Source organism: Myotis lucifugus, unplaced genomic scaffold (assembly GCF_000147115.1).
Source record: "Myotis lucifugus unplaced genomic scaffold, Myoluc2.0 scaffold_75, whole genome shotgun sequence".
Taxonomy (NCBI): domain Eukaryota; kingdom Metazoa; phylum Chordata; class Mammalia; order Chiroptera; family Vespertilionidae; genus Myotis; species Myotis lucifugus.
Window position 1 is genome coordinate 1,816,093 of NW_005871123.1, and position 17,762 is coordinate 1,833,854.

At 34.9% G+C, this 17,762-nt stretch overlaps 1 protein-coding gene across 1 annotated transcript in view; it reads right to left on the reverse strand.

Annotated features, from left to right (window-relative positions):
• Positions 1-17,762, reverse strand: part of EPHA3 (EPH receptor A3) — a 359,519-nt gene that overhangs the window by 24,749 nt on the left and 317,008 nt on the right. The window contains exon 14 of the mRNA XM_023755355.1: positions 1,021-1,170. Within this exon, the coding sequence (XP_023611123.1) occupies positions 1,021-1,170 (150 nt within the window). The remainder of the gene's footprint in view (positions 1-1,020; positions 1,171-17,762) is intronic.

The window sequence follows — 17,762 nt, forward strand, 5'->3', positions numbered from 1 at the left end:
TTACATGTATGAGTCATCTGGAGAACTTAATAATATACAGATGACTAACCTCTGATTGCATCACTCTGGGGTGAGGCCTGAGAACATGCATTACTGCAAATTCCCAGGCCATGCTAAACCCGCTGGTCCAGAGGCCACATTTTGGGGGGCTCTGATACAGAGAAAACTTGGAAAATAGAGATGTGGAAAAGGGAGTCTGACTTCCCCATTATTGTTATAAAAAATAGCTTGTTTGAAGACGTACAAAAAGGTTTTCATATCCAAACACATTAAAAGCAGTTTTATATGTGGTGAGTAGGAAATGACTAAAAGCATCTCAGCTTTCCGGCTTGTGCATTTTGAGATCACGCTCACAGTTTCTGGCTGAGCATAAAGAAAAACCTCCGAGTGCCGATCCCACATGCCAAGAGCATCCTTTTACTAAGCATGAGCAAACATGACTTTATAAAAACAAAAATCCTTTTGAAAAATCATATCACAGTTATAACAGAGAGTTAAAGATTATTTTTTTTCATCCAGAGACTTCAATTTGTATAATGAAATTCATGTGCAACATTAATACATAATGAGGAACAACATGCTACAGATTGATTGTTTTGTCTGACTTCGGGAAATACTATATTTAAATAAACAAAATGTTGGCATAGATGCATTAATTAAATCTACAAAGGCTGGCAGACATGTGTATCTTACTAATGTTACCTAGAAACAATTGTGTAGCAAAAATATTTCAAACACTCCCTGGCATATACTGGTTATCTTGATAGTCACTTATTTCATTACATTTAATACAAATGCCTTCATTTTTGCCTCAATTCTAAACCCCTGCTTGAGGGAAAACTGTAAACCCTTAAGAGCAGTTCAATTACTATTCTAGCAAGATTTGAAAACAATTTCATTGTTTAAGTATTCTATTTCAATGTCACAAACTGGGAGCCACCTGGTTTCCTTAGGCTCCACTTCCTTGCATAGCTTGATCTTTTAATCTGACTCCATAACACATGGATTACATATACTTACATCCTGATTGGACATCTCCCAGTATGGCCTCTCTCCATAGGACATCACCTCCCAGAGAACAATGCCATAACTCCATACATCGCTGGCTGACGTGAATTTGCGATAGGCTATAGCTTCTGGTGATGTCCACCGGATGGGAATCTTTCCTCCCTTTGAATATAAAAGCACATGGACACACATGATCAATGCCTAAGGCACATACATTATAATCTGAAATCTGACTGAACTTGTCAGGGTATTTCTCTTTTGAAATGGGACATGGGTTTCCGTTTATGTATCTTGATATTCTTCTATATTAATGTCAAACAGGACTGCGTGGCATACTATTTACTGCAGTGAATTTACTGCAAGTTAATCAATTTGCTTCCAATTGATTTAAAAGAATTTTAATATAAAAAGAAAAATTGAAAATTGCTTAAACACTGACATTTCATATCAACTGTGGTATCTTAGTCATCTGTAACAAAGCAACTTGATGTGTATGTGCAATACTATTAAGTTAGAATAGAACGAGGAATCTCAAATCAACCTTTATTGATTTAATTAGATTTATGTTCTATCTACAATCTTAGTTCATAATGTGAATAAGTTAGTATTCCTTGACACTTATAGGTATTTTTTAACTAAGTAAATTAAAAATAAATTTTTTCATCTACCAACTCTCTTTAATACAATATTTGATTATCTTAATTTATTCAGTGCCTCACTTCATCATTATTTTTTAGTTTTTAAATTTTATTTATCTTTATTGTTGAGAGTATTACAGATGTTCCCCATTTTCCCCCATTGACCCACTTTCATATACTAGGTAGGTACAATATAAACAAGAAAGATAAGATAACTACCTTCCCAGAACTTCCTAGAGAAGGATATTGGTTCTATGAGTTATAGTATATATAAAGGTATGCCTCCTATGGAATTATCTCTCAGATTAATAAATACATTTAATAAAGATGTGCCAAGTAGCAACCATATGGGAAGTATTATGCTAGTCACTTTGGGTGAGACAAATATAAATAATATGCTTGCCCTCCTACTTGGAAAATATCAGGCAAACATGGGTAAGTCTTAGTTGTTGTGCATAATTAAATGCAGAAAAAATAATTATCTTATCAAAGAGATAAATTTTGCTTCAAACTTTACAACGTATAGGAATCGTCCGCGGCTTGCCCTCACGCCAGGGGAAATCCTGATTCAGCAGTTTCAGAGCATGGGCAGGGCCTGAGTTTCTAAGAGGCTCCAGGGGATGCTGACCATGCTGGTCATGAAACCCACTTTAAGCAGAAAGGGGGTAGGGGAGACACACTGCTGAGCAGGGAGCCCCAATGATCACTAGAGAGACTGAGGAGGGAGCTCATGCATAAATGGAGCTTTAAAAGATGTATCCAATTGTTGATTCAATAAGAAAAAATAATGGATGTTCCAAAGAATTTACAGAATCAAAATATGAAGCTATATTCAGCAAAATGTGCTCCACTGACATTGCATCTCATAGCACTTCGCTGGGTCTGAAGTAATGCTCAAGGGGGACAATGTATTGCTTTTGAGAAACAGATGGGAAACAGGAGGTGCATTATTTAACCTCAATAGGCCCGGGTTTCCTCATCTGTTACTTGGGAACGTAAGAGTACCGATGCATAGCTTTGTTGTTGGGCTAAATGACAAGTGTCAGTAAAATCTTCAGCAAAGTCCCTGGCACGTGGTAAAGCTTCAAGAAACATTAGCTTACTACTCCCACACTCTGTGGGAAATGGCAGACATCAAAGCACAGAGGAAGAACATATATGTTCTGGAAGAACAGTTTCTGGTGTAAAAACACAACAGATTATGTGGAGAAATATAATGAGAGAGGATGAGAAAAGGGTTAAATCAGAACTTACTCAGGGGTATACTGAGTTTTATCCCGTAGAGGAGAAAGGTATACATAGTTTTAAGGACCTTAGAAAACTTGACCCTTCTTGACATTTTCACTCAAGTGAGCTGTGCAGAGAGAGTACTGCCAGAAGAGCTTCGAGAGAGGTAGGGCTTTGAAAACTGCATGAAACTGTAGACAAGGGAGCACAGAGAAGGGGCCTGCACACAGCCTTCTTATGATGCCTCCAGCCTAAGGGTAGTCGATGACTTATATTGGTGAAGAAAAATAAATCAATTGGAGAGAGGGGAGCCAGTTTAAGAAAGCCTTGGGAGTTAGTGGGAGATACTACAGTGCTCAGCATGCACTATGCTGATGCAGAACCATAACAACAATGGAAAATGTTTGCAGTCATGTAGATGAGATGGCATGTTGTCTTAGGAGTTTCCCCTTTCTTTACTTTCTCACACACTCACATTCACTCCTTCACTCTTTACTTTACAGTGTGTCATTTTTTCAGCAAAAATTTGAAAGGTCTTTTTTCGTACTTAAATTCAGAGGGTCTAGTGTCAAACTAATATTGCCCTTTTCTCTGTCAATGCATTCAAACTTAAAAATAATATTTAACCCCCCCAAATTAACATATTTGCACCTGCCTAGATGAAGTTTGGGTTTTTAAGAGTCAAGATTTCAAATAATAGCTCTAAAGTTTGATGAAAACAGAATTATACATGTGACAATTAGCAAAATCTATTCAAGATGCCAAAGAGAACCATTGGACACACTTTATCTCTCTTAAAGAATTCCGGGAATTAATGTAAGTCAAACAAAGCTATATTCATAATCCAAAAGCAAAGATACTATTTTAAAATCCCAGCTAACTATCTTATGTCTGCTACCAACACCTTGCTATTTCCTCTCCTTTGCCCAGAACAAAATTACTAATTATGTGAATCTGCCATAGGCTCTAACTTCTGTTGATGTCCACTGGATGGAAACTTTCCTCCTTTTGAATATAAAATCACGGGACACACATGATCAATGCATAAGATATATAATATACATTATCATCTGAAATCTAACTGAATTTGTCAGGGTATTTTGTGTGCCACAAAAACCGCACTCACCAAAAAATGAAAAGAAAATTCTTTCCATGATGAAAATGTTGTGTTTACTTAGAAAATACAAGGCACCGATGCATGTCACCTTACTAAGATTAAGATCTCTTGTTGAAATTAAAACAGATTAATGACAACCATGAACTTACTGCATGTTACTTCAACCAGGATTAAAATGGTGCCTGCCAAAGTTGAGTTGTTTCATCTTAAGTGATTCATCACTATTTTTTCAGAAAGGGGAGCAGTGAACATATTTTAATGAAGTTCCTTAAAAGAGTGAATACTAAAAAGTGATTTATTTTTATTTATTTATTTATTTTATTTATTACTTTTTTTTTTAAGAAGGACATAGCCAAGCTTGTGTTTAAGCTTGGAAGGAGAATCTTTTCATGTGCTGTTTTGTATCCAGACATGCATGCTGTTGGATGGATCTCTGTGGCTACAGCCAAGCCCATCTCTTCAGTGGGGGCTGTGCTCTCCACAATCCCATAAGCTTGACTGCAACCCTTGCAGTGTATTCTCTAATGTATTACATGGTTACAGATTCAAGCAAGTTATTTCCAGAATGATTTTCCAATCAAGTGCTGTCTATTTGCTTTCACTGTATAAATCTTATTAAAATATTAGAACCTACACAAATAGAAAATGTGTTTTTGAAAAAAATGCATAAAGAATTATTTTAATAAAAATGCTTACATTTTGAATTCTGCTCTTGTGCTAATATGTGCCTGCCAAACACACACACACACACACACACACACACACACACACACACATTTGTTAGAGTAACTAATTCAACTTTTAAATATAAAAATATTTTGTTAACAGTGGCTGATCAAATAATCCATACACTACCTTTAACTTGGGTTGCACTAATTCTTAACAAAATATTCTGGCCGTCCGCTCACTGTGCTGCATTGGGAAAGTATGTTGGCCACATTGCACAGTGGTCACCCATGAAAGGACAAAGGCCTCTCACTGCAATATTTGCTAACTTTGGACATGCAGGTTATGGCCTCTTTACTTGTTTGTCGTTCAGGTTTTTAATCTAAGCTTTCCTCTGGCTCCAAACTATATTACAGCTCAAGTAGCCGCTCTTATGGAAAAGCATAAAGGAGATCACTTGAAGTTTTTCATTTTATTTCGAACATGTTATTCTAAACACAAGAAAAGTAAATAAGTGGCATTCAGTTATTTCAAAAATTAAATCAGTTAGCAAAGTTATATGTTTCCTTAACTTATCCAAAAGTTTCCATTAGTTAACCTTTTAGTGTATTAGTTGTTTTTTTTTCCTTATGGCTGAGCTCTGTTCCATGTCACTGTTTAGTTAGTCCATATACTTAAAAGTTAATATATTTATATTAATAACAAATAGAATAAGCTTAATTCATATTTTTCTTTATTATACCTGTACAACTCATTCTGAATAAACAACTGGGGCTAATTTGAACTTTTTATTTAGAAGAAAGTGTGAATGAATAAATATTGTTCGCCTTTGCTTAATGCCATGTTGAAGCCGGTAGTTAGCTTTGAACCCTAGAATTTTAACCCTTGGACACTTAGCTTTTTTATTAGAAAACTTTCATTATCTGTGTCCAGGTAGTGTTTTAGACTGATTATTTTTGCTCTCACATTGACGTGATAATCATGGATTGAATATTCTCATCTTGACCCTACCCAGCCATCTGGTAAATGGTGCCATCCACCACCGAGGGAATCAGGAAAAGAACAAAGTTGATTGAATATTGTATTCATTATTATTTAGAAACATTCTTATCATTAGCAATGAATTTATGATATACATAAAGAAACTAATAGTGTATCTAATCTTTAATAGAGTACTCAATAAATGTTTGCCATTCTTCCTTTCTAATTGTCTTCCATTGGTTAACACACCCTTACTATTGATATAGAGAATTTATTAAATGAAGATAGAAGGGAAAGCTTATTGTCAACTTCAAAACACTATTCAAATTTAGCATCTGTTACTAAAAATAAATCAAATTAAGAGGAATATTATAATTTTTAAAAATTTTCTATGATTGGTAAAACATGTCAAGTAACTCTGACTTTAAATGAGAGAAACATAAACCATAATTGTACACACTTAATATAAAATCAAGCTACAGGAGAGATTCCAACATAGCAAATCATTATAGAGTTTGAGGAAGGGTAAATGTTATTACAAACTAGAGGCTCGGTGCACAGATTTGTACACTGGTGGGGTCCCTCAGCCTGGCCTGCGCTCTCTCGCAATCCAGGACCCCTTGTGGGATGTTGGACTGCAGGTTTTGGCCCAATCCCCACAGGCCAGTCTGAGAGACCCCACTGGTCCAATGCTGCCTGCTGTTCCTGCCTGCCGCTCCCACTCATCCAGGCCCTGCTGTGCCTGCTGCGGGCTTGCGCCCAATCAGTCCCAATTGACACCCATTGTTCAGCTGAGCAACGCTCCCGCTGTGGGAGCACACTGACCACCTGGGGGCCACTCCTACATTGAGCGTCTGGCTCCTGGTGGTCAGCGCACATCATAGTAACTGGTCAACCGGTCGTTCGTTTGGTAGTTTAGTTGCTTAGGCTTTTATATATATATATATATATAGATAGATAGATAGATAGATAGATAGATATAGATATATATATATATAGATAGATAGATAGATATATCTAGGTATATCTATATATATATATATATATATAGATATAGATATGTTATCATAAACTCTTTAAATTCAACATTGCAGTTTCAAATTCTCTGTATTCAACACTAGTAAAATGAATTAAAGTAGAAGCTCTTGTCCTATCCATTGTTATAAATAAAATTAGTGTGCCTAAACTATAATTTGAAATCATAAGGCTATGAAAGCTGAATAGCTTATGAAGCTGAGGACAATTAGCATAAGCCACATGAGCTTGTGCTCACTCACTGCAGAGAACAATGGTCTTTTTCAGATATTATCTTGGCAAATGTGCAAAGTAGGCACTCAACAATGCTCACTGACTTGAATGTAATTCCCTTTCTCCTAAATAATACATGCTATTCTTTTTAAATATTTTTTTCCTGGAAAGCTTTTTCCCTGTCTGCTTTTTGTAACTAGCAAACTTCTTAGTTGAACATCCTGGTCAATTGTGATCCCATTGATGGAACATTTGGGAATCTTGTAGCCAAGTTGGTTACTCGGTGTCCTGTGATCTGTTTACTGTTTAATTATCCTGACCTGCCTGAGATGTCTATAGAAGTAACTGTCTTTCCTCCTTCTTTTCTGTGTTCCCACAGCTTAAAACTGGAGTCTCCCTTTTCAGCTCTCCTGTTTACAAAGCCTTGTTTCCTAGAAAAGTGTTTTGTTGAGAGAGAATATGTTTAATATTTTATGAACTTAGAGAAGTAATTTTTAGTGATTTCTTTGATACTGCTTATCATTTTTAAAATATGTAATTTATTTTTAGAAAAAATATAATTTTTATTACATATGTAAATATTAAATAAGAATAAGGCAACATGTAGCATAACAACAATATTTTAAAAAATCATACTATTTTCTGATTGTCTCCTCTTACCTGTCATGCTACTATTTAATAATGCTATTAGTTCCATATGGGTAGTAAATATAAGAATTGCTGAAGATCAATTTTTAAAAGTATATATAAAATTATAAAACTATGTCACTGGGTTTCATATAGATTAAGTATCTTAGAATTTGCAGAATGCTATAAAGATTTTCATTTGACTTCATAAATAATATGCATTCTGTGTCAAGTGCCTCAATATTAATGTTGCAGATACTTTACCAACTTAAAACAGCACCAATAACTTAATAAATATTCTTAATCTATGCACATGAATATTACTCTATTCCATTATAGGATGGAGCTAAGTAAAAAATTTAAATATAAAAAGTATGCATTAAGATATATGCTAAAATATGACATATTTATGAATATCTTCACTTATGAATTTACTCCATTGTCATCTTAATAAGATCAAACATCAAAAATAAATTAACAATGCTTAAAATTTATTGCATTGGGGGATAAATAAATATACATTTTAAGTACTAGATTGAAATCAAATGAAAATGTAACTTAATACAAGTGAAATTGTACTATTTGTTGAGTTATGTTTGTGATACCCCAAAGGTCAACATTCTAGGAGGCCTCATGGCAGATGACTAGACTGGTCCATATTATTTTACAAATTGCAATGTATTTCACATTGGCCCATGCAACTTGCAGTCCAGTGTGAATAGGAGAAGTTATAAAGTACTTAAGAAATTATCCCCACTTCCATCCTTTATGCATTCTTTACATATGTTAACTAACTTTAAATGAGGTCTCTCTCAGCCACCCTATTGACATATGACTATATTGATTCTTTGTTGTGGGTGCTGTCTTGTGCATTGTAGGATGTTTGGTAGCATCTTTGGCCTCTACCCAGTAAATTACATTAGCATCCTCTCAAATGTGACAGCCAAAAATGTCCCCAGACAATGCCAAATATCCCCTGGGGAGAAAGTCATCTTTGCTTGAAAACTCCTGCTTCAGATGATATGTGACAAACTTTGATCTTCAAGGGAAAATAATTCAAAAATGTTCAGGATTTATCTAGGACTTTATGTAGATTAAGTAGAATTAACCTTTTCCTTTTTCCCTCACTATTCACACACTTTCAGTGGATACTTTTATTTCAGTACTAATCTACAAAAGTAAGGGCCAAGTTCATCCGAGCTAATCTTCTGATGCCTGGGTTTGGGTAATTATAACAGCATCCCTTTGAACTTTTATTTTATTTATTTATTTTTTTGTTAATCCTCTCTGGAGGAAATTTTTTTCCATTGATTTTTAGAGAGAGTGGAAGACAGGGGGAAAGACAGAGAGGGAAACATCTATGTGAGAGAGACATATCCATTGGTTGCCTCCCACTTGTGCCCAGATCAGGGCCGGGATTGAGTCTGCAACCCAGGTATGTACCCTTGAGCGAATCCAACTTGAACCTGTGACCTTTCAGTCCACAGACAGATGCTCAAAACACTAAACCTAAATGGCTAGGGTTCCCTTTGAGATTTCCCCTCTATTTATTAATGTTTTCTTTTATTTTCCTTTCTTTTTTCATTAATTTCTTTTTTTTTTTGAAAAGGGGATAACTTCCTAATAATAATGAAACTTAAATTAGCCTTATACATTAAACAACAATTTTTTTATCAGATGAAAGCATCAATGACCAAAGATTTTATTAAGAAATGAGTGTTTACTCCAAGAGGAAACATTACCTACAGCTCCAAAAACACAAATGTCATTGGCATAATGAGACATTGGATAAGAGTCCTCGCGGGACCAATTTCGTTATGAAATAGGGTAAAAGAAGCTGAGGCCCATGCATTGTAATTTAGATATACTTCGTGGTAACGTTCTCTACCTTCAAGCTGAGCACCTATAGATTTGAGACCCTGAAAAGAGGATAAATTGAATATACAAGAGTTATTTCCATTGCAGAATTTATTTATACTTCTGCTCCTGTTTAGACCACAATAATATCTCTTCCTCCCTCATCTCCCTCCTCAACAAATTTTAAGCTCATATATTGCTTGGCTTTTTGTTTTTCTTTTTCAAGTTCAGACATTTATTTTCCAGTTTACATATGGGTTGGGGAGTCATTTTTAAATTTTAGATGCTTTTCATATAACTGACAAACACATTCTTCAATAGCTATCCAAAAATTTGGATTTGATAAGATAAAATACTGCATTTGGCATACTTCTTTCTGGTCACAGGAAAACTATTCTATTGCAACTGCTGTAAATGAACTACATCTTGAAATCAGTCCACAATTTATATTTTGGTTGGTAAAATGCTACTTGATGCTTGGAATATTATGAAGCACAAATATTTACTATACAAATAATTTATAAATATCTTCTCAAATATTTAAAAATATTTTAAAATGATTTTTTTATCTACATGTAAGCTTTCCAGATATCTATGTATTTGAGAAGTCTCCAATTGCCTGGAGGAAGCCCAGAGTCACAGCATAAGGAGTGTCTGAGAGCTCTCTCCAATCCAAACTTAACATCATCAGAAGTTAATGTTCATTCTCCATATCTACACTGTCAGACCTAGAACCAGTTCCTCTCAGTGCTGATGTCTCATTATTTTTAGCTCAGTAATTTGGGGTGTAGGGAGATTTATGGTCACTTGCTCCATTTGGATTTTAACGTTTAGTGGTAATCATGAGTCTTGGTTTCTGGGCTCAGCTTTAATCCTACTATTAAATTTTAACCAACTTTCTTAACCCCTCTGCAGATATCTTGTCATTCACAAACTGAGGGTCATGAGAAACATAAAACATGACTTTATATTGTCTTATCTATCTCTAACAGATGTGCTGACTTATGAACCTGAGCTCTTACAACTTTCAAATTTCTCTCTAAAACCTATATGAATATAAAGGATACTGACATTTTCAATGTTCATTATTTTGGCCTCTTAAAGATGACCCTAGCTTTAAACTAAACTGCATATCTATTGGGTGTCATATCTGAATTAATTTCTATGTAATTTTTTACAGAAAAGTTAGAGAAGAAAAGTGCAAATAATGATACTAGGGATTCTGTGGGCAGAGGCATTACTTAATTGCTAAAGTCTAATCCAGAATTAGTTAAAGCAGTCCAAAACCTAGTTCACTTTGGCCATAAACAGCAGTTACAGTAGGAATCACGCAGTAAACCTGTTCTCAAAAGATCCTGCAATTCAGTTCTCTAAGCTTAATGACATTAGACAGTTCAAATGAGCTCCTTGGCTAAAAGCCCAGATTTTACAGACTTTTCAATAAAGTCAGCTCATTTACTGTGGGCTAGGGGGCTCCAAGTCTTGATTTCTAAAGAAAGGGAGTGTAATTGCTGAAATCTCTGGACATTGAGGGATAATATCTAATATTTGCCCCAATTTTTCTCTAATTACATATACAAATCTCTCCTTGCTGAATTAGGAAATGCTTTGCTGATCCACATTTCACATTCCCTGTCGATGAGCTCTATCAAGTCATACTTAGAGTGACAAAGGACTTTAGAGAGTTATCTTAGTAAACCCAAAGTAATTGAGTGTTTAACCTGGAGACAAATATTGGCTTCTCAGGTTGGAAGTGGAGCTGTAGAGATAAATCATTCTACTCAATAGCATCTATCTATTGCAGGGTCTGAACTGAACTCACCGTAGACAACAAGGTGAAGGGCGATCCAAGAAGACTCCCAGAGGAAGCATCTGTCCTAACCCCCAGTAGTTCAAATCTAAAAGCCATTGAGAATTGTTTCAGCAGATGTTTGATTGCCACAAGTGATCAAGAGATAAATGATCTCCTTGGTAGCAAAAGCCCATCCCTTGAACTTTTGAGATTTTTCAACATTGTGCGAAATGCTTAAGAATTTCTTGAAATCCAGAAAATCTTCACATTACATTCTAAGTAACTAGCTGTCTATCTAGGAAATGAAATATAAATAGCATTTCTGATTCTTTCAGCCTACAAATTCAAACACAAAAAACATTTATGTTAATTTAATAATAAAATATAAAATTAGGTCATTTGATGTATAATGAATGTCTCCTTTTAACAAAAACAATGCAAAAATTTCAGGATAAGGCTAAACATATATCCTAATATGAGTATCGTTTTTTTTCAAAGTTCAATGAAGTTGTAAATGTTAAACTTTGTGGTTTATATGTAATCAATCCTTATTTATTTTTTAAAAGGTTATATGAATTCACTTGAATGTCTGCATTTTTAGCCCTCTAAATAAAATTTTCCAAAGAAACAATATTTTAAGCAAATAAGTAAAAAAATATATATTCAATATAGCAGGAATACTAAATATCTGTAATAGAAATAATAGTATAGAAGTATTAAGATTTACTCTAGTAATTAACCAAATAAATAGTTCCTAGTGTATTGTAGGCACTTAAATATATGCTGAGTGAACAAATGTTGCATTTTAGCAGAAATAGTTCCTGCTAGAGACTGGGTGCAATATGTTTACATACAAACTCTTCATTCCTGTGTTGCACTCAAAAATTATAGTTGTGATTCTCCGTATAAAACTGGAGATTGTTTTAGATTATTTAGATTATTTTAACACAATAAAATGCTACCCATCTCGCTAAAATGAAAAGTACTAGAACTCTCATTAAATTTTGATGCAACATTGATAACTGAGATTACTAAATCTTCTAAAGTTATCTGATTTTTGAATGTGGCTTTACTTTGTAAAGCTACATAAGGTATATTCATACTGATCCTAAGACAGTAAGAAATAAATTCAGGGTTGACACTATTTATTTTGGTTCAAGCTTAAAATGCATTACTATATGAAGATCACTGATTAGATATTTATTTTTTTTAATTCATGTGTAAATGACACGTGGCATATATTACTTATCAAAAATAATTGTCTTTTTGTATTACACCAGTTTTTTGTGTCCTTAAGATCTACAGAACAAAGGCACATATTTTTTTTATTATTTATGTTCTTGGAATGGAGTTATTCTGAACAGGAGTATTTAACCACTTAGCTTTTAACCACTTACTTACATTTTGTGTTTTCTTTTAAATCCTGCAAATGAAATTAGGTAAGATAGAGCTTTATCTGAATATTCTTGCACCAACTTGGTAGAATCACAGAGCTAAAAATGCAAATAAATTATTGTGGGTATTTAGGAAATGACTTTGCCTGGTGCATGGTGAAGGGCAAAAGTGGAAGCAGGGATGCCTGTTCCAAGGCAATAGCTATGGTGACTTAACTAGAATGGGTCAGGGTCAGCGGTTATCGAACAAGTTTGGGATATTTTTAAAATATAACTGATGAAATTTGATATTGACTTAGTTAAGGGGAAGTGGGTGAGAGGACTCAAGATGACGCCCAGGTTTTGGTTCAAGCAACCAGGCGAGAAGTGACAGCATTTACTGCCATTTTAAGGCTGGGGGAAGAACAGGTTTCAGAATAATAAGTTAGCAAGCGTTCTAAGCTGGATGTACTTAGATGCTCAAGAGACCTCCAAGTAGAGGTGTGGACTAGATAGCTGAATATACAAATCTGTGGCTCAGGGGAGGGATACAGGCTGGAGATATAAATTTGGGAGTCACCAGCATATAAACTGTATTTAAAGCAATGGAACTAGATTAAATCACATAAGATGTATCTAAAGAATACAAAAGAATAGGGTCCAGAAAAAAAAATATTGTGTAAAATAAGGTTTCTTTCTCCTGTTACTAACACACAATGTCATTATTTTCTAAAAATTAAATAGGTCTTAATTGGACATACAGCAATGTGACAAAAGACAGAACATTCTCATATAATAAAAAATCCCAATTGGTAATTACAATTTATTCATCTTCAGAACAGAAACTTAAATAAAAAAATCTAATAATCAAGAATAAAATCAAGAATAAATCATTTGATTTTCTCAAATTTCCCAAATCAGTTTATGTGGTAATTGTGTCCCTAAAATGAATTTGGGGGCTTGAGAATTGGATTGGCTTTATACAAGATAACTTAATTAGATAAAAGTCTAAATTTTCACAAATATGGTGTAAAATAACATATTGAGTACTATCATGTTAGAATTTTATATCCCATCTATTTAAATGTATGAATATAAGAATGTTGATATGCATAGACACATTCATGCATATATAAAAAATGCTAACCTGTTTAAAATAAAATTTTATAAGAGGAAAGATTGAAAAATTATTCAGTGACAAAGAATTCTCACCAGTAATACTATGGTTCTATTAGAATGAAGTAAAGTAAATTAGTAGTTCGGTGTAAAAAATAAAACATACGCCATGATTATACTTTGAAATTCACATTATGAGGAACCAAAGAAAGAGAGTTCATTTTTTGTTTGCTTTTTTTTTTCTCAACAACAAAAATTCTTTCATGTTTTAAATTTGCAGAACTAAATGCTCCAATCATATCCATACCAAATAAAATCCTAGGCCTTTCCAGATGATCTGCAACCTTTAGTATGCAGCTGCACTTATGCTTCTAGGCTTTTCTTCAAATGTCATATCACATAATGCTATATCGTAGGTCACATTCTACATCATTCAACAACTGCTAAAACATTAATTTAGTTTTTAAAGTGTTTCTATTTTAGATAACATATCTATAACACTGGTTCTCATCGCATTATCCAAGCATTTCTGGGTGTCCCCAAGAACATTTCAGGGTGCCTGTAAGACTGAACTATTTTCATAATGATACTAAATAAAATATAGCATTTCTCACTCTCAACATCTCATAAATATACAGTGGAATTTTACGAAGGTTACAGGATGCATAATTATATTGTATAATTGAAAGTGTCAATGTATGGAGTTTCTGCCTAAATCAATAGTGAGAAAGGAAGAGAAATGACTGGAAGTGAAAATTTAAAAAAATCTGACTTTCTATCCAATATCTTTATGGAAAAAGAAGAACACAAAAAAGTGTGCATTACTATGTTAGCTGGGACTCTTTCCTTTTGAGCATACTGTTGAAGACAACAGGAAGGGAAACTTGTGATAATGCTTAAGACAATAAAAACAGCAGCATTGGGAAAAATCTGATAAATTGTTTTAAGATTTAAGGCTAAGAATTTTTTCAACATCTCAGATGCTCCTTCCAATTTAAGAATTTATAAATATATAATTAATTTATACAATTTCTATTTCATTCTTCTACCCTGCCTGTCTATCACAGAGATGTTTTTTAGAAAGGGGGCAGCAGACACTGTACGTTCATTCTGTGCATTGAATCAAATGCCATTCATGATTCTTTAGTGTAATTACACTCTACCTGAAGCTGAACAAGAATATGTGTCCTGGAGCAAATTAAACCTGATATGTTGTTAGAGGCAAAATGACAAAACATCATGAGAAGGAAGGTAGGGATCTTTGGAAATGACAATGATGCTGGGAATAATATAAGGAAGCAGGAAAAGAGGAAGAACAAATATGAGATGGATAGATTCCATAAAAGAAACCATAGACATGAGTCTACAAGAGCTGAGTAGGGCTGTTGAGGCCAGGATATTTTAGGCATCACTCATTCATAGAGTCACCAGGAATGAGTCAACTTAAGGGCAGGTAACACACACAAGCAATAATTTCAGTGGAGCAATCAGGAAAGGTTTAATGCATTGGAGCACCAAATACTAATTTCTGAATTGGACTGACGATAGGTTAAACGTGTTAAGTGAGACTAAAGTAACCTGACTGGTAAAGATGATTTCAAGAGGGGAACCCCCAATACATCGTGTGTAATAGCAGTGTTTCTGCAGTAAGTACAAGTTTCCTGAAGACATCTTAGTATGGCAATTCTCATTGAAATGTTTCAGTGTGTTGGTTTAAAAAACAAAATAGCAGTCTTATTACTTTATAGCCATATTACTCATAGTTTAGAGTAAATTATAAAATTATTGTATCAAACAAGACCTATTATGGAAGACTAAATCAAGCATGTCAAAATTATTCCCGAAGTGCAGATACAAACAACAGCTTCTTAGAAGGAATATAAGACCTCCAAAGGATATTTTGAGGAGATTCAAAAAACTAAAAGGGTGAACACTGAATAACGCTAAACAGCTATTCATTGGTAGTGAACGAGCCCAGTTGTTCTGTACAGTTTTTAAGATTCTTTAAGAATGAAACATAAATGCAAAGAGCTTATTGCACTTTTATGTCACAAATGCTAAAGAGGGATTTTGACACAGCAACACCTTTTGTCTACTGAGGTTGAAGAAGTAGACTTCTGGAACCCTTTGTCCTAAAAAAGTAACATTCAGTGTAAATAAAATCCTGAAAGTTAACCTAACATTCTCCAGGAAGCAGATGATCTCAATTTGTATAGGTCTTTCAGGTTCCTACAAGAGAAATCATTCCTTCAAGTATCCTAGAAATCAAGACTGCTCTCAAGAACAAGTGTGCTCTCATATAACAATGGGATAAAGCATAGAATTAGAACCTGGCTGAATCACCAGAAATTGAATATTTCAAATAAAGGTCTTTTTATCAAATACTTTTCATTAAAACTGGAAATATTTCTTGAATAAGGTGATTGCTGTAACAGCAAGGATAATGCCAGCAAAAACTGCATTTTTATGGAGTATATTAAACACTCATATAATAGCAGAAGTTTATGAAGAAAATCTTTAGGATACAGAGTTACATGAGTAAAACAAAAAGAAAAATCCTTGGAGACAATAAATATATTATCATCTGTTGTACATGTTGTTTTCTGGGATGATCGTTAGTCATACAAATGATACTTTTCTGCAGAATGTTCACTGACTAATTTTCCTGGACTCCTGAGAAGGAGCACTAAAAACCACAATTGCGATATTTACCCTTGTTTTGCAATTCCATCGTTCTAAGAGCTGTGTAGTCATAATTACTGTTCTCAAACAACTCAACTAGCTGCTAGATATACAATTGTCTTTTATTTCTTACTCTTAACCTAAGGAACTGTATTCCTAAGAATAACATTTTTATGCAGAACACATTTTTTAAAAATACTTAAATTCATGAACAAAATGAATCTACTACAGAGTCTAATTGAAAATGAAAACATTAGTGTGATGTATAAAGCCTTCAGGAATGTTCCAGCCCTAAGTCAACACATCTAGGAACATCTCCAGAATATTGTGTTTCATATTTCTGTGGCCCTATCACTACAGCTTTATTTATAGATGAAACTCAGTCTGTCATGTTGGACATTTCTCAGAGTATGATATTGATGCTATGTGACAATCTTGGTAGTGGTTAATTGAGTTGTCAAGGTTGAAGATTTAGGAAAAAAAAGAGTTGGTTCTTTAAATCAGGAATAAACTTTTAGAATTAAACAATAAGTTGGCTTAAAAAAAACAACTGTTTATTCTTTTGACTGGTGAGAATATGGAGGAACAGGTTCCTTTATATTATACTAGAGGCCCAGTGCACAAAAATTTGTGCACTCGGGGGGTAGAGGGGGTCCCTCAGCCCGGCCTGTGCCCTCTCTCATCTGGGACCCCTCAGGGGATGACCACCTGCTGGTTTAGGCCCTCTCCCTAGGGGATTGGGCCTAAGATGGCAATCAGACATCCCTCTGGCAGCCCGGCAGCCCTCGGGGTATGTCCACTTGCCAGCAGGGAGCAGACCTAAGCTGCAGTCTGACATGCTTAGCACTGCTGAGGAGGCAGGAGAGGCTCCCACCACCATCGCTGTACTGGCAGCCATCCTCCTGGCTTGTGGCTAGTGTTATTATAAATAATCCCATTTTATTTTTATATACACACACACACACACACACACACACACACACACACTAGTGGCCTGGTGCACAAAATTCATGCACATGAAAAGGGAATTAATTAGAGGAAATATTTTAATATTGCTGTTTGCTCTTTCTCTATAATAGAAGTGTCAGAGATGAAAGAAAATTAATAAAATGTATATGGAAATCTCCCTCTTGTCAGAGTCTGGGGGGGTGCCATGGGACCCAGAGTCAAGTCCCCGCCCACCCATGTGCACCTCGAAATTGCACGAGACCCAAACCTGGGTGGCCCCATCCCCATCAAGTCCCATAGGTTAGGGGGAGCAACCTCAGATTCCCCGGTCTGGCCTCAGGTCCTTTGGCCCCGGCGCTGGGGCAGGCAGTGCTACCTCAGGTCCCCTGGCTCTGGCATGAGGGTGCGATGATCATTTGCATATTAGCTCTTTATTATATATACTAGAGGCCTGGTGCACAAAAATTTGTGCACTCGGGGGT